The sequence below is a fragment of the Vulpes lagopus genome, chromosome 7 (assembly GCF_018345385.1).
Source record: "Vulpes lagopus strain Blue_001 chromosome 7, ASM1834538v1, whole genome shotgun sequence".
Lineage (NCBI taxonomy): Eukaryota > Metazoa > Chordata > Mammalia > Carnivora > Canidae > Vulpes > Vulpes lagopus.
Window position 1 is genome coordinate 6,868,584 of NC_054830.1, and position 20,963 is coordinate 6,889,546.

Below are 20,963 nucleotides of genomic sequence, written 5' to 3' on the forward strand. Positions count from 1 at the left end.
ATTTTGTACAGCAACAGATGAAATATTAATGTAGCAAAATAGTTATCAATTTAATAGATCCCATAAGATATATTTGATAATGCACATGAACATTTTATCTTCATGGTGGCTCAGTCAGTTGAGCATCTACCTTTGTCTCAGGTCATGATCCTAGGGCCCTGGGATCAAGCCCCACATCTGGCTCTCTGCTCTGTAGGGAGCCTGCTTCTCCCTCTCCCTCCCTCTGCTATTCCCTCCGCTTGTGCCCTCTGACTCTGTCACATAAAATATTTTTTAAAAATAATATCAAATCAGGGTTTAAACACCCTTATTAATTTCACAAAAACCATCCACTGAAAATCGCAGCAAACATGATTACTGGAGACACTTCAGATGTATTCCTGAGAAGTGAAGACTTCCTGGTCTATCAGTGCTATTTCAAAAATAAAAATACAAAGCCAATTCCACACTAGAAGGGGTGGGGAGGATATGTGCAGAAAGCCATTAACTGAACATCCAAAGGAGTCACTTATGGAGTTTAGCATGGCGCCCAAATAAAGGCCTAAAGAAGGGACTGACTGGAGAAGCTAGAGCACTTCCAGGACTGGCGAGAATGTCAAGTACGGGAGACTCGTCTAAGGGCTCCAGGAACGAGGGGGGTGGGGGGGCCGCAGCCTTCCCGGCCTGCCGCGGGGTGCCTGCCCCCCTGCGCGCTCGCCCTTCCAGCTTAAATGCTCCGCGTTCCTAACGGGCACTGGGTGTGTTCCCCATCCCAGCCACCTACCTCTCCGGCCCGCTCCATTCCTTTTATTTTTTAAAAAAGATTTTATTTATTCATGAGAGACACAATGGCACAGACACAGGCAGAGGGAGAAGCAGGCTCCCCACAGGGAGCCCCACGCGGGACTCGATCCAGGGTCTCCATGGTCACGCCCTGGGCCGAAGGCAGACGCTCAACCGCCGAGCCAGCCAGGCGGCCCGCTCCCCACCCCGCTCCATTCCAAGCCCCACCCGCGCCAGTCCCAGACCAGCCCACCCACATCCACACCAAAGGAAACCACCACTTTCCCGCCTGAGGTGGTAGGACGTAGGGACGCCAGCGGAAAGCGGGGCCCCGCCCCTTCCGGCCTCAGGCAGGAAGCGGAAGTGGCGTCACGCACGCGTCAACGTCTTTTCCGCCCCTGGCGCGGTTTCGCTTTGGCTGTGGCTCTGCGCAGGCCTGCTTTGGGGAGCCAAGGGGAGGGGAAGGGAAGAAGTTGGAAGAGTTTGTTCCAGGCCTGCCGGAGCCCTGCTGGGAGACCTAGCGCGTGGGGAGCCTGCAGGCTCGGTAGGTGGCGTGTGCCGCTCTTGATCTCGGTGCTAAGTTCCAACCCCACCTTGGGGGTGGGGATGACTCAAAACAAAAAACAACTTTAGAAAAAGAGGGACGCCCGGGTGGGTCAGCAGTTAAGCATCTGCCTTCAGCTCAGGTCGTGATCCTGGAGACCGGGGGTCGAGTCCCGCATCGGGTTCCCTGCGTGGAGTCTGCTTCTCCCTCTGCCTGTGTCTCTGCCTCTGTGTCTCTCATGAATAAATAAAATCTTTAAGAAAAGAAAGAAAGAAATCCCTGGCCTGCACTGCCCTCGTGGGCTGGACGTGGATGGGGAAATGTAATGGACGCTTTGGGGGGCTTGTATTGATGTAGTTTTTGAATGTAGGGGTGGGGTGAAGTCTGCCATGGCCAAGAACGATTTCTTGAGAAGCGTTTGGTGCAAAATGGTGGTTTTATTAAAGCACATGAACCGGGCTGTGGACGGAAAGAGGTGCTGCAGCGGTGACGTGAGGGGTAGCTGATGAAATACCTGGGAGCTGGGGAGGGGAGGAAAGGGACGTGTCCAGAAGGACTTTCATAGGCTAAAGAGGACCCACAAGATACTGGAGGCTTTGCTGTTGTCAAAGTAACATTTTCCCCTCTAGCAAGGCATTGACATTAAGGTAGTTGGAAGTGTTCCTGGAGGAATATCACACATATCCCACCCGGGAGTGGGGGGGACCAGAAGGAGCTGCGGGGTGTCAGCTTCTGCTTTGTCCTCAGCTTGCCTTCTCCTCCTCCATCAGAACCACCTTTGCCTCCATGGATAAATCCCACTTGATCCATAGTATTAGACCCCTTTGATATGTTTCTAAATTCGGTTTGCTAATATTTCCTCGAGGATCTTTGTATCTGTTTATTGGGGATAGTGGCCCCCTTTTTTTGGTGGTATATTTGGTTTTGGAATCAGGGTAATGCTGGCGTCATAAAATTACTGTGCAAGTGTTCTCCCCTATTTTTTTTGGAAGAGTTTGAGAAGGATTTGGTGCTCATCTTTAAATGTTTGATAGAATTCTCCAGTGAAGACTTCTGGTCCTGGACTTTTTTTCTGAGAGGTTTTAGATTCTTGATTCTCTTTAATCGCTCTGCTCAAATTTTCTGTCTCTTCATGATGAAGTCTTAGTAGGTTGTGTTTTTAGGAATTTATCCATTTTTTTACAGGTTGCCCTGTCTCTGTTTTTGTTTTTGATCTTTATGTACAGCTGTTTCCTTAGTAGTGTCTTAGGATCCTTTACGTTTCTAAGATATTGTGACACCTTCTCTTTTTTATTTAATCTTATCTTTTTTTTGTGTGTGAGCCTAGCTGAAGGTTTGTTTATCGTTTTTGTAAATAAAGTTTTATAGGGGAACAGCTATACCCATTTATTTACTAAGATCTTTTTTTTAAAAAAAATGTATGGTTATCACAACTATGTGCTAGCACCTTGTGGGTTGACATGAGGAATCTTTTAAGCCTACAATACATGAGACAGCCCTTACAACAAATCATTAAACATCAAAACATCAATATTAACATTTTGAGATTCTGGTCTACACTGTCAAGGGCTAATATTAAAATATTTCTCTAGGGGCACCTGGGTTGCTCAGCTGGTTAAGTGTCTACATTTGGCTCAGGTCATGGTGCTGGTGTGCTGGGATCCAGCCCTGCATTGGGCTCCCTTCTCAGCAGGAACCCTGCTTCTTCTGCTGCTGCTCCCCCTGCTTGTGCTCTCTTGCTCTAATAAGTAAAGTCTTAAATTTTTTTTCCTGAAAAATTTCAATTGTCCATTACATTATGGAATTAAAGATATCAGGAAGAAATTTCTGTCCATTTTGTCACTTTTTTATTGTTTAAATGCATTAAAAGGAATCACCATTTTAAACAAGTGAACAATTCTATTCGGTTGACACCAAGTACATTGGTTTTTGTGCAACCGTTAACCACTATCCATTTCCAAATGCTTTCACATTCCCAAATGGATACTCTATCCATTCAACATCCATTTATGATTCATCTTTCCCTCCACCAGCTGCCAATCATGCACTGAGAAAAGTAGTTTCCACCTGGGTCTTGTTAGCAATAATGGAAAATAAAGATGCAATGAAACAAAGATAATAAGGAGGGACACCTGGGTAGCTCAGCAGTTGAACATAAGCCTTTGGTTCAGGGTGTGATTCCAGGGTCTGGGGATCAAGTCCCATTTTGGGCTCCCTACGGGCAGCCTACTTCTCCCTCTGACTATGTCTTTGCCTCTCTCTCTGTCTCTCATGGAATTAAAGTATTTTTTAAAACGTAAGGGAAAAGGAAGAATGAAAGAGGACAGAAAGCAAAGGAGGAGGCAATATGTCAGACTTATCCTATGCAATATACCACATAAAAACACCTAAGCACAGCACCACTCAAATCTAGAGTCCTACACTAGAAGTTCAAAATCACATCACTGTTTCCACGGTAGAATCCACTGCAAACACAAACTTTTTGTGGAAAATGAGGTAAATAAGAAAAATCTCTATGAAATGCCCTAATTCCATAAAATTATACATGTAAAACAGCACAATTTTGATATGGCAAGCACTTCGATTACAACTGTAGTATCCTCTTCATCCCACTTCTTTATGTGAAAAATAACCAAGTAAATGAATGTGAATATTGACATTTGAAAGGATGATTTTTGAGAAATCCATGCCAGCATCTGATTTGAGTGCTTCCCATCTAATGTTGGTCATCTCAGGAATGCCTATAGGAAGTGCAACCAAAGGCAGAAATTTGGTGCTATAACTAGGGAAGAAAGGCAACAAAGGAGTTACTGAAGAGGCTGTTGAGAAACGAACACAAAGACAAATATAAGCAAGTCACAGGTGCTTTGGAAATAAAGGAAAAGAAGTATATCTATTACAAGAGGAGAGTAACCATAAACTTAAATTCACAACATTTGCATTTGGGACCCACAATGTCCTCTTGGTTCTAAGGCCAGTGGCCCATCACAGCCCCTCTCCTAGGTGAAAAAGCCTTTCCAGGAGGCTCATTACATCCTTGTTGCTCAGGCTGTAGATGGAGTTCAGCATGGGTGTGATCACAGTGCACACCCCTGAGGTAATCAAGCTTCTCTGGTTAGAATGTACCAGGAAAACTGAGCTGGACTGCCAGGCTTCTCCCATAGGAAAAGATCACAGAGCAGTAAGACCTACAGGTGGAAAATGGTTTATATTTTCCCATGAAGAAGACATTCTTATTTAGGAGGAGACAATCCAAGTATGAAAAGAGGATCTCAGTGAGATCAGCTAACATTATCAGCACAATAACAATGATGAGGGTATCAGATTGCTGGAATTACAACTTATGGGTTTTGAGATATCAATACTTAAGGCCAGTCAGTGTATTATACATTGCAACACACACCAAGCAGTTAAGACTACAGCCATATTCAAAAGAATCACTTCCATATCCCAATCTCCAAATACAAGAATGTACCTGGGTCACTTCTTTTTAAGTAGGCTCCACACCCAGAGCCCAATCCAGGGCTTGAACTCAAGACCCTAAGATCAAGAACTAAGCTGAAGTAAACAGCTGGACATTTAACTGAGACACCCAGGTACCCCATATCCAGGTGACATCTGATCAGGATTTATCATTAAATTTGATTTGAAGTGTACTCCACTGATTTAAGTCAGAAGGGAGGTGACATTAAACTGCTGCAGCCTACAAGGCCACCCATGACATAACTAAAGGCTGCTCAAGTGTTACAAGTACATGAATGTGTTAACTCAAAACTGAAACAAGGTTCTGATGGATTCTGTGTCTCTATCAGTGGTGGCATCAAGTATATCAGAATATCAGGATCTGTCCTAGCCACAAGGTTTCCTATCTCATAGCATGTGAAGGGATGTGAAACTAACCATGTCTCATGCTAGGTGCAGCTGTTTCTGAACACAGGCAAAGAATAGAATTGCTTTCCCAGGATATGGTGATTTAAGAACAAGAGAATATTCTCTGTTCCCAATCTCTCCACACACTGCCTGAGGTTAAAAATATTTTCTAACCTAGTAATGAGTATGTTGCTCTTTCCAGAGTTATGAGATCCGGGTATATAACCTGTTTCTAAAGTCTTTCCTGACCCAGAAAGATCATGTGTGAGAGAAACATTTCAGGAAATCTAGACACATATCCTCCACCTTTGCCAGCATGAGGCACTACAGATGGAATCTGTGAACAGTGAACTAAATTCAACTGCTCACCATCTTCACAATATTAGACAAGGTCAGTATACACTAGAGGATCCCAGTGGCTTGTATAACATTAAGTCTAACGGTGGTAGTCCCACATGGGGCAAGGCTGCAAACCACGTATAGAAACTAGACTGGACTAGCATTGCTATGAGGGGCAGAGAGCCAGACCATTCCCAAAAATGCTCTGGGCAGAGTGGCACATGTTCAAAAAAACATCTATGAAGCTACCCTGTAAGTTGAGTTCCATACATCTTCAACTGCGCTCCTCCAGCATGGTTTGTAAGAGACTGATTGCTTTCCCACATCACTTAACTTCATAGACACCTAATTAAGGAGCTCTTTCATGTATTCAATGGGATACCTGTAGACCTTTCCATAGTCCTCATATTCAAGTTTTCCCTCCAATGTAGCTTTTTATGTTTTTGAAATACACTAGAATAACACTGTCATGCTTATTATGTACATAAATCCTCAATTTATTGTGCTTAGTGTTTAGGTGTTTAGTCATGACCATGACTGAAGTTTTCCTCACATTCCTTACAATTCAAAGGGTTACTCTCTAGTATCAATTTTTACATGTTGAGTTTGGCTTGATTAGATAGTGAAGGCTTTCCCCCAGTGTTTACATTCATAGGCTTTATCTCCAGTGTGACTTCAAATGTGGAAATACTGAAGGTTTTCCCACATTCTGTACACAGGGTTTCTCTTTACTTTGAATTTGTATGTTTTTTGAAGGTTGGAAAACCAAGTGAAGCCTTTCTCACATTCCTTACATTAATATGGTTTCTCTCCAGTATAAATTCTTAAATGTCACATCAGGATGAGAGTACTAGTGAAAGCTTTGTCACAGTACTTACTTTCACAGGGTTACTCTCTAGAGTGATTTCTCAAATGGCTATTAAAATATAAGAAAGTCCTAAAGGCCTCCCCACATTCACCACATCGAAAGGGTTTCTCTGCAGTATGGGGTCTCAGATGTTCATTAAGATATGAGGAATTACTGAAGGCTTTCTCACAGTCACCACATTCATAGGGCTTCTCTCCACTGTGTGTTCGGAGATGTTTTTTAAGGACTGAGGGCCAAACAAAAGCTTTGCCACATTCTTTACATTGATAGGGTTTCTCTCCTGTGTGAATTCTCAAATGTACACTAAGTCGTGAAGAATTAGTGAAGGCTTTCCCACACTCCTTACATTTATAGGGCTTCTCTCCAGTGTGAATTCTTAAGTGTTCATTAAGAATTGAAGAACTACTGAGGGCTTTCCCACATTCCTGACATTTATAGGGCTTCTCACCACTGTGAGTTTGAACATGTTTACGGAGGACTGACAGCCAAGCGAAGTGCTTCCCACACTCCTTACATTTATAGGGCTTCTCTCCAGTATGAATTCTCAAATGTTCATTAAGAACTGAGGAACGACTGACGGCTTTCCCACATTCCTGACATTTATAGGGCTTCTCGCCACTGTGAGTTCGAACATGTTTACGAAGCAGTGAGGGCCACTGGAAGTGTTTCCCACATTCTTTACATCGATAGGGTTTCTCTCCAGTGTGAATTCTCAAATGCACATAAAGGCGTGAGGATGTAATGAAGGCTTTCCCACATTCACTACATTCAAAAGGTTTTCTTCCAGCGTGAAGTCGAATGATATGATTATTGAGGCACTTGGAATCTGCATAAGACTTCCCACATTGTTTACATTCGTGGAGTTCTTGAGCAGTATGTGTCTGCACATGCTCAGTACGGCCTGCAGGGAAAACTGAAGCTTTTAGAAACTGCCTCCATTCATTGAAGTCTCTTCCATTGTGAGTTCTCACATGTGCCTGGAAGCGTGAATGACTAATGAACGTTTTCCCACAGTCACTGCATTCAAAAGTCTTCTTTGCCATACTAGTTCTCTCATATGCTGTATGTGGAGTCAGGCTGAAAACTTTATCACACTGATTAAACTCAGAAGGCTTCTCTCTAGTAGAGTTTTTCTTTTGTAGGTTAAGTAAGCCATTGCGGTACTGATTATGCTCAAAAGTGTTCCCTCTATTTTGAGTTCTCACATGTGTCTTAAGGTTTAAATGTTTACTCAAGACTTTTCTACCTTGTTCACAGTCAGAGAGTTCTGCTCCACGGTGGGTCTTTTCCTGTTAATAAAAGGATGAAAGTTGAGGATTTTCAGACTGATTATAAAATTCAACCTTATAATGCAAGAAATAGAATGATGATGACTCTTACCAGTTTTATTACATAAATACAGTTCCTGTTGATTTCTTTCAAATTGAATCAGGGAACTCTTCTGCTAAAAACTTATGCCATCTATGCTACTCTTATGATCATTCCATTGAAATTTCATGATAATGTTTAAAGGCTCAATAATGAGTTATATATCTGGGAATATATACTTGTAGTATCTAGGAAGCAACAATTTTCATGATAGATTTGGATTATAAATCCCAAATCATCATATGCAGAGTATCTCTGAATTACTTTGTCTATGGTGAATGCCACTTGTCTCAAATGTCTCACACTTGCACTGAATTTTATAACAGGACCACCAATCTTTTTTGAATGTGGAATATAAAAAATATCACTAATCAATCTTACTTTTTGTATTTCAATGGCTGTTTTTCCTCCAAAAAAATCCTGGCAAGATGCTGATTCTTTAGTTTGAGGTCGCATTTCCCATTCTGAAATAAAACAAAAACACAAATTCAACATCTGCAGAAAGAAATCACAGGCTTAACAATTTTAAACCAAGACTTAGCTTTCTTTTATTTTCACATTGAAAAATGGTGAAATGGCAATAAAGAAAAAAGATTTCATCAGTTTGTTTATGGGAAAAATATGACAATAAATGTGTAGGGACAGATTTCCATGGCTTACTAAAAAATAATTTTCTAAAAATCAAATATGATGTCAAATGATAAAATATTATCAAGATAACATTATCAAGTAGACATGTGAAAAATATGTGGACAAGGAAGATACACCAAAATGATGAACTTAAGAACTAGAAGAGATCATTTGTGAGATCACAGAAATTTTAAGTAAAACAGTAAAGGAAAGTGAAGATATCCAAAAACATCAGAGATAAATGGCTTCAGCCCTCTGAGACAAAAGGTATCTTAAAAATTGTACACATTACAGTTGCAAAGATCCCATACTTCAGACCAGTGAAGTTTGTAACAATACTCACCTTGGAAAACTGTTTCCACTGTCCTCAGCTCCTGTTGTTCCAACCAAGCGACCAGCTTAGGTTTTGACAGTTGATATTCTGCCAGAGGAAAATGTACATTTTTTTTTAAATAAGATGTTTATTTGAGAGACAGACACAGAGATAGCAACAGAGAACATAAGTGGAGAAGAGAGGGAGAAGCAAACTCCCCACTGAGGAGGGAGCCCGACACAGGGCTCGACCCTAAAACCCCAGGATCATGACCTTCGCCAAAGCCAAATGCTCAACTGACTGAGCCACCCAGGGGCCCCCCAAAGGTACATTAGAAGAAGCTCATATAAAGAGATGACAAAGCTTCCAATGAATCCAAAACTGTATTTCTAATGAAAGCAATGAAATTAGACCAAAAGGACCAAAAGAGGCACATATTTATCTCTTGTGACAAAAGATTAGTTAACTCTAATCCCTAAAAGCCAAATTTGAATGTACGTATATATATACAGAACATAAACATATTTATTCAAATAGGAAATAAAGGGGATGAAGAAAGAAGATCTTTCTTCTGATGGGGAAACCACTAGAGCAATGGTCCTCAAACACTGGAGTGCATCACCATCATCAGGATGGCTCACTGAAACACAGAAGATGGGGCAACAACCCCAGATTTATAATTCAGAAGGTCAAAAGTGGAGTCTAGTAAGAATGTAAATTCCAAACAGAGTGATGGTTTTGCTGTTGGCCCTAGGACCACATTTACATAACACTCATTGCAGATTATAACGCATTAATGTTATGTCCAGAGGGTATCACCAAAGCTGGAAACACATTAAGTATATGATATATATCTGAAATGTTGGCAGCCTTACCTACTGAGACCAGGTTCTGGTAGTTCTCCAGCATCACACTTCTGTATAGGTTTCTCTGATTAAGGTCCAGTAATATCCACTCCTCCTGGGTGAAGTCCACTGCCACATCCTCAAAGGTCACTGCAATCTAAACCATCACACCTGGGTTGGCTTAAGACAAGAAACATCTCCACAATGTTCATGGGGGAATGAGGGAAGACTCAAGGTTCTATGGTCCTAGGTACTCTTCTCTCCATCTAGACTCACTCATTGCTCATCTCCGCTCATATGGCTTTAATGGCACCTTTTCAGTTTTTGAGTTTATCTGAGCAAAACCAGGGTAGGGGCTCTTACTTCCCTCTAATGCAGTAGATGACTGAATTCTTTGAGAAAAGGACACTTACACCTTCCTTACCAAGTCACAGCACACAGCAAGGTGGAAACTTGCACCTGGTAGCCATGAGGTTCAATTGATTAGCAAAATACTGAAACTATTTTCAGGGTAATCCCTCTTCAGTATGAGAGTTTCCACTTCCAGGAAAAATTCAACTGGGGATTCAGTCCTTGAATGGGGTTTATTTGTTTTAGGAAGCTCAGGACACAGATGTGCCTAGAAGGAATGTATCCAACTGGTGGATATAAGTATGGCATTCATTCTGTTGACTGATATGCTTCTTTAAAATTACCTGATGATAATTTTTCAGCCAGACAGCTACCATCTTTTCTGTCTCTGTGTTTACCTCAGGAAGAAAAAAAGGATCTCTAGAAAGATCTTGGAAGGAAAAAAAAAAATCACTTAGAATACAGCAGGTCTGTATTTGTCAGAATCACCCACCTGAAAGTCATTCCATCCTAGTTTGAGATTCCCATATATTGCCACACACTCAAGAAATTTTACATAAATACACACTACTGCCATAAAATACCAGAGTAGCCCTTGCCTCACTTGGAGCCATAAAAGGGACATGCAAGACATACCGCCCACAAGGAAAGGGTTCATAGTCTTATTTTACAGGTATGGAAACCTAATCCCTGGGAAACCTGATTCTTTATTTGCCCAAGATAATAAAACTCATCAATGGCATTATGCAGCACCAAGTCCCAAAGTACATACACTAAGAAGCTAACTTAGATAACAGCATTCTCTGGCATAATTCAGCTCTTTCTAAGTGAACCAGCAGCCTGACTACTTAGGCCCAGATCCCTGGGGCCTATATTCTGTAAGGTGACCTTTAAGAATCCTCTGAAAATGAGAATCAACGATGACTTACCATGAGTCAAATCAATGGCTGCCATCCTGGGAGAGCGATATCTGATGCAAAATTTAATGCCACGATCACTTCAGTGCGATTTAAGAATCTAAGTAAACATGGCAGTCTTCGTTACTCTTGACACAGTGTTAACCTGAAATACTTTTCATATCAATCATTAATCAGCACAAGCATTACTAATCCATCACCAAATAGAAAACATTAATGCATGTTCTCTGCAGATGACATATGGGAAATTCACTAAAAGTGTTATAACCTATGGCATGAAAATCAGTAATATCTATTATCATTTCCTGATGATACATACATGACAGATGTCTCACTAGGAGCTGTACATACATCAGCTCACCTGTTTGTCATAACCTCCCCCTTTAAAAGAGGTATCATTGGGGATCCCTGGGTGGCGCAGCGGTTTGGTGCCTGCCTTTGGCCCAGGGCGTGATCCTGGAGACCCGGGATCGAATTCCACGTCGGGCTCCCGGTGCATGGAGCCTGCTTCTCCCTCTCCTATGTCTCTGCCCCCCCCTCTCTGTGTGTATCATAAATAAATTTTTAAAAAATTATAAAAAAATAAAATAAAATAGGTATCATTGGGACGGCTGGGTGGCTCAGCAGTTGAGCCTCTGCCTTTGGCTCAGGGTGTGATCCCAGGGTCCTAGGACTGAGTCCTGCATCCGGCTTCCTGCATGCAGACTGCTTCTCCCTCTGCCTAGGTCTCTGCCTCTCTCTCTTTGTGTCTCTAATAATTAAATAAAATCTTTAACAAAATAAATAAAATAAAATGGGTTTCATTAGCCCTACTTAATAACTGTAAAGCTAGAGTCACAGAACACTAATCATTAGTCTAATGCCATCCAATTAAGAAAAAGATATCCACAACTGAATGCAATTAGACTTCTCTCAAATGGTTGATATCCTGAGGTTGACTCCCAAGTATGATCAGCCGTCAGCCTAGACCTGTGCTGGACATTTTCTTAGCCAGCAGCCACATATGCTATTGAGTACTTGACATGCAGTCGGTAAAACAGGATTTTAAATTTTATTTACTTTTGATTAAAATTTAAGTTTAAAACCCATGTGCAGATTTGCCAATTAGAAAACTTATCTATGTTTGGGTAAACTTAAATACTTACATCTACTTTCTCAAATGTACTTATTACATGATTCAAACACATATCAAATATATCTGATGAAAATTTTGTGTCCAATGAATTCTGAATACTTAGTATGACAAGAAGAATTTAAAATGCCTCAGTTTTTCTAAGGGTTACATGCTGAAATATTTTGAATAGATGGGTAAAGTATATTATTATATACATGACTTCCTTCTTTTTTATTACAGCTACAGAAAAACTAATCATATACATGGCCTACATTGGCCTATAATACTGCTGGATGTTATGAAGAGGAAAAAAATGAAGTGTTTTATTTGGTTAATGCTGTCAAGCTTCGCTTAATGAAACTTAAGGACTTGGAGCCCTGCACCTCCTTTTTATTTATCATAATTCCTTCATTATTTTCACAAATATTTATGAAACTGTGGTGCTAGGCGCTATGCAGAAAACAGTGAAATATACAGAAAATGTCCCAAGGCTTAATATCACAACATTCCTTTTTTTTTTTAAACATTTTTTTAAGACTTTATTTATTCATGAGAGACACAGAGACAGAGACAGAGAGGCAGAGACACAGGCAGAGGGAGAAGCAGGCCCCATGCAGGGAGCCCGACGTGGGACTCGATCCCGGGTTTCCAGGACCACACCCCAGGCTGCAGGCGGCGCTAAACCGCTGCACTACAGGGCTGCCCTATCCCAACATTCCTAAGAGACAAAATATTCATTTATTAATGACAGCCGTTTACCGGTGCTTATGGAGAAAATAAAGAGTGTCCTATATACAAACACAAGTTTATACACAAATATCTTGGATTGCTTCTTGGACAACATAATGACAGAAAAGGAAAATAACTACTGGCTGTTCTAAACAGGACCCAAAATGTTAAGAAAAATAACGCTGGAAGGATTTTACAAAACTCAGAAGATTCTTCCAAGTATTCAACAACCTCAGCAGAGTCTTGTTTGAGGCTCAAAGCAATCAAGGTTTGTCCACTGCCCTTTGCCCTGGCAAAGGAGCAATGCCAAATTAGGCTGTGCTTCATATTCATCTAGTTTTTAATTTTTTTAAAGATTTTATTTATTTATACGTGAGAGAAAGAGAGACAGAGACACAGGCAGAGTTGAGAAGCAGGCTCCTTGTGGGTAGCCCAATGTGGGACTCGATCCCAGGTCCCCGGGATCACGACCTGAGCTGAAGGCAGATGCTTAACTGTTAAGCCACCCAGGCATCCCCATAATGATCTATTTTATGAGTCTTTCCACAGAACCTCTTTTTCGTATTATCACTTCCAAGTTTTTATTTTTATTTCTTTCTTAATGAGGCTTCCTTCTTATTTTAATATCTTTTAACCTGATACAGTTAAAAGATAATTCCTATGTTGAAAATTATTGACTCTTTAATAACTAAACAGAGAACAGCAGCCCAAACCCTGATCTACAGAATGGGATTCATATTATGACAAATACTGGAAGTTCCACAGTTTTATTACCATAAACCAAATCAACTCTCATAACCCAAGATACCTCATTCAACCAATGAAAAGACCAGAACTCTGAAATAACATGCTTCCACAAACATTGCATCTCAAATGCTTAGTATACATTGCAGGTACTCCCAGGGGTCTCAAACTGACATCGTTTGGGGTGAACAGGCCCAGAAATGTGTTTATTTTGGTGGCACCTGCACTTTTTACCTTTTGTTGGTTTTTTTTTTTTTTTTGAGATATAAGTGCCATCAATGAAATACACAGATCTTAAATATTCTGATGAGCTTCAACACTTATGTTTACTTGTTTAATGAGCAGTACAAGAAGATATAGTATATACTCATTTCCCTAAAAGTCTTCACCCTTCTAGAGCAGTACAAGAAGATACAGTATATACTTATTTCCCTAAAAGTCTTCACCCTTCTAGTTCATTCCCTCACCTCCATTCCAGAGGATCATTATCTCATTTGTTAATTACTAGATACATTAAGCAGTGTGCACATCAATCACAAATGTATTATTCTGACAATTTTCTCGTTTAGAGAAAAAGTAAGGGAGAAACATTCTTTAAACTACCACTGGATGTGTGGATGTGTCCATTTCTTCTTATATTTCTGTCAAGCATTAGTTTATAGTTTGTGCAACAATATTATGGGATAGATGAAAATTTTGAAATTGTATCATTTTGGAGATATTGAATTTTCTATTATAAACAACTCTCTCTAGTAATGCTTTAGGACAGTGTTGTCTGACATGAGGACCCATTTTCTTTTGGAGAGCTCTTTGCATATTAAGGGTAGCATTACATCTGCCTGAAGGACATTATGACACAGTGATCACTGACCAAGACCAGGATTCATATCACTCAAAATATATCTTTCTAGACTACTTTTAAGTAAGTCTCTAACAAAGTATATCCCAGGTATTAGGAAATGTAGTTAAGTACTGTAGAAATATAAATGTGTGGGGATCTCTGTCTTCAGAGCATTCACCCATTGCAGCCAGGAGCGTCTGCAAATTGAACACTTACTTCCCAAGGATACCTGATATGTCTGCCCATCAGACATGGCTTGGCTATATCCCAAAGATTTTTTCTTTTTTTTTTTTCCCAGAGATTTTCAAATGTTTGTCCAATGCCTGCTGACTACCTCTGCCCCAGGAAACCCAGTCAACTTTACAATCAAGGGACTGCAATGATACCTTGCAAATAAGATGTGACCCAGTCTTGGGGAGAAGATATCCCTACAAATCTGACCATCCTTTTACTCTGTTCAACTCCAGGATCTAACAAAGTGCTCTTTACATCTTTATGTTACTCTTCCCATGTATATCAAAAAAAGAAAATCGAGGAGTGATTTTTGTCTCTTGATTAGTCCCAGAATTATACAGAAATGAGACAGACAGTGATTGCAGAAGATACAGCTGTAAAGACGAGATCTGGGGGTTGATTTCATCAAGTCTTTGGTCTGGAGCCAGTAGCTGAGCTCCTTCAAAGACACTCAGCTGCATTATGAAAATCAAGCTATTACCTATGGCTCATTGTGAAGATGTCCAAACAGAAGCACTTGTGTGAGAGTCCAAGTGAATACCAAGCTTAGCTGCTACCTCAGTAACGATGACTACAAAAACTGTGGTGAGGGATAGGTTCTTATGACCGGACTTGCACAGAAAATGACAAGCTCGGATTTACTAAAGCTCGAATCAAACCTCAAGAAAGCTCTTGGAAAAGGACATTTCTTGTGGACACAAGACTGACACTGTTGAAAATCAAACATGAAATTTAATTGCACAAAATTACAACCAAAATTAGAATGTCTATCTCAACTAGTTGTTCAAGTGAAATTAGAGCACTGATGAGGGAAGAATGAGAACTTGAAAACTGGAATGAGGACATCCAGTTAGATCAAGCCAAAACTCACAATCTTGAATCCACAAGACACGGACTCTCCCTCATCAGGAAGTCTCTTGTCCTTTGGTTTCTGAAATAAGCCTTCCTCTGTTTAAAAATACTGAGGAAATCTCATTTGAGACAGGAGTCTTAGATGGAAATGCTCTGCCACTCTGGAAAACTGTGTGGAGGTTCCTCAAAGAGTTAAAAATAGATCTGCCCAACGACCCAGCAATGCACTGCTGGGGATTTACCCCAAAGATACAGATGCAATGAAACACTGGGACACCTGCACCCTGATGTTTATAGCAGTAATGTCCACGATAGCTAAACTGTGGAAGGAGCCTCGGTGTCCATCGAAAGATGAATGGATAAAGAAGATGTGGTTTATGTATACAATGGAATATTACTCAGCCATTAGAAACGACAAATGACCACCACTTCCTTCGATGTGGATGGAACTGGAGGGTATTATGCTGAGTGAAATAAGTCAATCAGAGAAAGACAAACATTATATGGTCTCATTCATTTGGGGAATATAAAAAATAGTGAAAGGGAATAAAGGGGAAAGGAGAAAAAATGAGGGCACCCCCGGTGGCGCAGCGGTTTAGCGCCACCTGCAGCCCAGGGTCTGATCCTGGAGACGCAGGATCGAGTCCCGCGTCAGGCTCCCTGCATGGAGCCCACTTCTCCCTCTGCCTGTGTCTCTGCCTCCTAGTCTCTCTCTGAATAAATAAATTTAAAAAAAAAAATGCTTATTTAAAAAAAAAGAGAAAAAAATGAGTGGGAAATATCAGAAAGGGAGACAGAACATGAGAGACTCCTAACTCTGGGAAACGAACTAGGGGTGGGGGAAGGGGAGGTGGGCGGGGGTGACTGGGTGACGGGCACTGAGGGGGGCACTTGATGGGATGAGCACTGGGTGTTATTCTATATGTTGGCAAATTGAACACCAATAAAAAATAAATTTACAAAAAAAAAAAAAAAAGGAAATGCTCCTTCTCTTCAAGATCCACCCAAACCACCTGCTACTGCCCCTAGTGACATAACGAATTCACAGTCCAAGGTAACAGGGATACAATACAGTGTAAGATAAAAAAGTCTGCACAATGAAATAGTTCCAACTCCAATAATATGTAGAAAAAAATAGGGTACCCTGTGGGGGAATAAACTATAAGCATACCAGACCCAGAAGAAGGGCAGATTGTAACAATAAACTGGGCCAAATTGATTGACATGGGGTACTTCTCAGACAGCCTAGGTTAAGGTGTACTAGCTCATGGACCCGGGGAAAGTTCTAACAGCTTACTTGCTTGGAAGGTACCACAGACTCAATGGTGACCTACAGAAATGAGTACACATGCCTTAACTTCCAAAATAGAATGTGAAAGAGCAAATCTTAGGGAGATAGGAATGTTGCATTGGATTTATCCTGTATGATACACAGTCCCCATTCCCCATTGTATGTTGAGGGAATAGACTCTCCACAAAGGTACTGAGAAACAGGTAACTCGAGAGCCTCCATCCTAGAAGCCTCTGTGATTAGTCTCCATGATAGATGAGGTATGACTGTAGGGGCTATAACATTGCTAAGATGAACTCCTTGATTTCAGTGGGGAAGATGAGAACCCAAAGTAGCAGAAATCAAGTAGGTGGCGCTTCACTGCCAAAGACAAAGACATGATGGGCACATGCATCAAGAGCACTGGGAACGAAACAGGAATCAGAATGCTTTAGCCTGGGACACCTGGGTGGCTCAGCGGTTGAGCATCTGCCTTCAGCTCAGTGTGTGATCCTGGAGTTCTGGGATCGAGTCCCACATCGGGCTCCTTGTATGGAGCCTGCTTCTCCCTCTGCCTGTGTCTCTGCCTGTGTGTGTGTGTGTCTCTTATGAATAAATAAATAAAATCTTAAAAAAAGAAAAAAGAATGCTTTAGCCTGCAGAGATTGTTAGTGGTGGCTAACTGACCCCAGCCTAACTGATCTCCTGAAATGAAACAGATAGGCAGCCTGTTACAACAGAGATCTGAGCTGACAGACCTGCCCTAACAGTCTATACAGTACATTTTAGCCATAGTGGGCCAAAGAGCCTCTGTGCTGTATTCAAGTCTGTCACTGTAGTTTCAAAGAAGCCATAAACAATATGTAAACCAATGAATACAGTTAAATTTGTCTAAAGGTATATTCACAAAAACAGGTGAAAACCAGATTTGGCCCTGGGGTCCACAGTTTGCCAGCCTGTGTACTAGAATTTTAACATCAGTTACAGAGACTACAGATGTAAGTGGTCTCAAGTCCAATAACCAAAACTCTGATTTGACTTACCACAGTGGAAAAATCACAGTCCCTTATCCAACTTCCAGACATAGGCTGTATCACAAGCTTAGAACTCCTCAGCAAAAGATTTTGCACCACCACCACTATTCATACTATAAACCGTCCTACAGACTTCATAAAGGGATGTACAGTCATTTACAGGTGACCATGCATGGGGGAAAAGGAAGTACTCAGTCTCCAAGAGGACACTAATTCCTAAGGATCCAAAAATACCATTATGGCACACCACCAAAGTGGAGGCTTACGGTAGTCAGGTGATTTTTTTAAAGTCTTAACTTCAATGAACTCAGACTGGACCCAAGTGCAGCAAGCCCCCACCCATTTGGGTTTCTTTCTTTCCCCTAAATCTGTATATATAATTGGAATTTTTGGCAACTAGCAGAATTCCCTTATCTCTGGCCCATAGGGTAAGGAGCATTATGGTAGTAAAAGCCAAAAAGAGGATCCCGGAATTCCCCACCATTGGACATAATAATCCAGAAACAATGCCAAAACTGCAGGGGGAAATGCAAGGGCTAATGCCACCATTAAACTTGCCTGAGGACTGGGAAATAGGTGATTGGCCTTAAAGAAAAAACTATGAGGACATCAACAATCACCTCAAAACCAATTCCAGAAACCTAAACTAAACATAAACTGTACTGGGCTGGTATGTTTTCTCTATGCTTGTTGTATTTATTTATATGAATGCATTTATATGACCTAGCCGTTCACTTTTTCTAGTTTTCATTTCATTCATTTCATTTTCATTAATATACAAGTTACTACAACATAAAATTGCAATTTAGTCTTTAGGTAACTGATTTTCATAAGATTGTAACTAAATTTGAAGAATAGTTACTATGGACTGGGAGGAAGAGAAAATGACTCTTGATGTACACTTATAATTCCTTTATGCAACATAAGCTGAAGTATACATCACCCTCAAAAGAGTTTGTGAAAAACCTTTTGAAGCCTCTGGATTTGAAGCTGGCAAACTATACATCACGGGCCTGTTTTTGTAAATCAAGTTTTACTGGAACAAAGCCATATTCATTTATTTAATAAGGTCTATGGTTGCTTGTGTGCTACAAAGGCAGAGCCGAGTAATTCCAGGCCTTATGGCCAACAAATCATAACGCACTTAAAGAGGACTGCCACTACCCCCATTTTGACCTCAAATTTTCTAATTGATTAAGGTCTTCTTTCCAGCTCATGTAACTCAAAAGTCCAAAGCATCCCTGATTCAGCATAAACTGAATCCTCCCGCTCAAGCTATAAGGACTGTCCTAAGCCAGCAAGACTCCATGTGATTGACTTCAAGTGACTGGCCCGATCTTTGCTCACCTACAGGTACACACTGACATTTGTCTCACATGTTCCTTATTAAAAAAAAAGGTAGAAGTATTTTCATAACTTTGGAGACCATCTTTGAGATGCTACTCTCCTCTCTTCCTGGTATTGCCTCAGTAACATATATTTCTTTCTTGTTTCACCACCACTTGTTTCTTTGACTTGCCAGTGGCCAAAGGCCAGACCTGTTTTAGAACTCCAGAGACAGGGCAGCCCGGGTGGCTCAGCAGTTTAGCGCCACCTTTAGCCTAGGGCCTGATCCCAGAGACCAGGGATGGAGTCCCACATCGGGCTCCCTGCATGGAGCCTGCTTCTCCCTCTGCCTGTGTCTCTGCTTCTCTTTCTCCCTGCGTCTCTCATAATCTCTCTTCAAAATCTTAAAAAAAAAAAAAAAAAGAAGAAGAAGAACTCGAGAGACAGGTGCTCTTGCACCTCTGAGCCACCCCCCTACATTATTCCCTTGGCCTTTTCTGACAGTCTACTAACCTCTGCACCAGACCCAATTACCATATTACAAAATCATGAAATACAGAAGACATTTAAGCACATCATGGAAATAAAATCACAAATATCAGAAAGTATATAAGTTTCTCAAAGAACATGACTCTTCCAAGTCAGTGTTATGAAGAAACAATAGCTCTGCTCTAGCTTAAAAGAGACTAAGAGACATAAAAAAAAAAGTCATATATAAACCTTAATCACAGCGTAGATCCAAAAACATTCAAAAATATTTTGAAACGATGTGTAACCTTTTAGTTTTAGAGAACATTTTTAATTTTCTTTTTTTTTGTTTTTTGTTGTTGTTGTTGTTGTTGTTGTTTTCTTTTTCATTTTTAATTTTCTTGGGTGAAATCAATGTATTATCTTTTTAGCAGCAAAATATCCTTATCTTTAGGAGATACATCACCAAATATTTAAAGGTCAAGTATCACGCCTGCAATTTATTTCCTTTTTAACAGTCCACTAAAAAGCACATTTCTTTATCCAGAGAGAGCAACCAGACAAAATGAGAAAGTGGGTGAATCTACTTCAACACATATTCATAGCATTTCCTTTAGGTTTAAGATTTTACGAAACAAAAAAGCTGGGAAAATACACCCTTAATCCAAACGTCCTGTTAATGTGAAATTCAATTACTCTAAAGGTGGGGTTAATAATGCCTCCATTGTTTTCTCCGGGAGTCCCCTGGTTTGAGGCTTGGTAGGGATGGACGGGCTCAGGAGGGAGGGACGTAAAGGTAGATGAAAACCTGTTTCTCTTTAGTACAAAGACTTGGGGTGGACGTACGTATACCTCGCTACTGAAATAGGCACACTACGCACATCCGAGAAAGCATATTACCTTCCGACTAAGACTGTGTGTCCAAAAGAAAAAAACGAGCGTGGAAAAAAACACATTCTCGGATGAAACATTCTCTTCCACGCGAAAAGGAAGCACAGGACCCTGTGAACCAACTTTCCCACCGGTCAAGTCCCCGAGGAAGCGAGGACGCGGGGCGGAGTCTGGGTCACTCCCAACAGCAGAAATGCGTCCCCTTCAGGAGAAAAGTCACAAACGCTGCTTGCACACTGGACACGAAGACCCCACGGACGCCCTCCCCGCGGGTCCACAGCGGTCCCGGAGGGGGGTACCGCCGGCCCCGGCGGCGTCTCGGGCGAGCTAGGCGCATGCGAACCGCACGGCCCGGCGGCACGGCACGCCGACTGGGGAGCCTGCCTAAACCCGTCCCTGGACTCCAACCTCCTTCCCTCACCTTCACGCCACTCTCACCACCGGCGGCCCACGGACGACCACTACCATCCCGACGCGCGGAACGCCGCAGAGAGGAGACAGCGGAAGAGACCCCGGCGCGCGTGTGACGCCACTTCCGCTTCCTGCCGGGGCCGGGACTCGAGGGGCGGGGCTTCCACCTCAGACTGCCGAGTCCCGGTCGCCTCCCGCGCGGGCTGAGGGGCTGGCTGGGCTGGGCGCTTGTTCTGAGCACC

General features: G+C 41.5%; 1 protein-coding gene across 1 annotated transcript; it reads right to left on the reverse strand.

Annotated features, from left to right (window-relative positions):
• Window positions 1-1,723: 1,723 nt before the first annotated feature.
• Window positions 1,724-20,823, reverse strand: LOC121495951 (zinc finger protein 426-like). The gene is made up of 7 exons (XM_041764058.1): window positions 20,732-20,823; window positions 10,820-10,960; window positions 10,235-10,320; window positions 9,570-9,696; window positions 8,725-8,802; window positions 8,133-8,215; window positions 1,724-7,672 (listed from the first exon to the last, which is right to left on the reverse strand). The coding sequence occupies exons 2-7, from the start codon at window positions 10,842-10,844 to the stop codon at window positions 6,404-6,406; spliced, it is 1,668 nt and encodes a 555-aa protein (XP_041619992.1). The 5' UTR covers window positions 10,845-10,960; window positions 20,732-20,823; the 3' UTR covers window positions 1,724-6,403.
• Window positions 20,824-20,963: the final 140 nt, after the last annotated feature.

What these genes read in the sequence shown, in the direction of transcription:
- LOC121495951 (XM_041764058.1), bottom strand. Translation starts at nt 10,844, where the DNA reads ATGGCAGCCATTGATTTGACTCATG. An exon ending in AGCCATTGATTTGACTCATG is followed by an intron (nt 10,321 to 10,819) that starts GTAAGTCATCGT and finishes TTTCCTTCCAAG; the next exon opens with ATCTTTCTAGAGATCCTTTT. An exon ending in GGCTGAAAAATTATCATCAG is followed by an intron (nt 9,697 to 10,234) that starts GTAATTTTAAAG and finishes GTGATGGTTTAG; the next exon opens with ATTGCAGTGACCTTTGAGGA.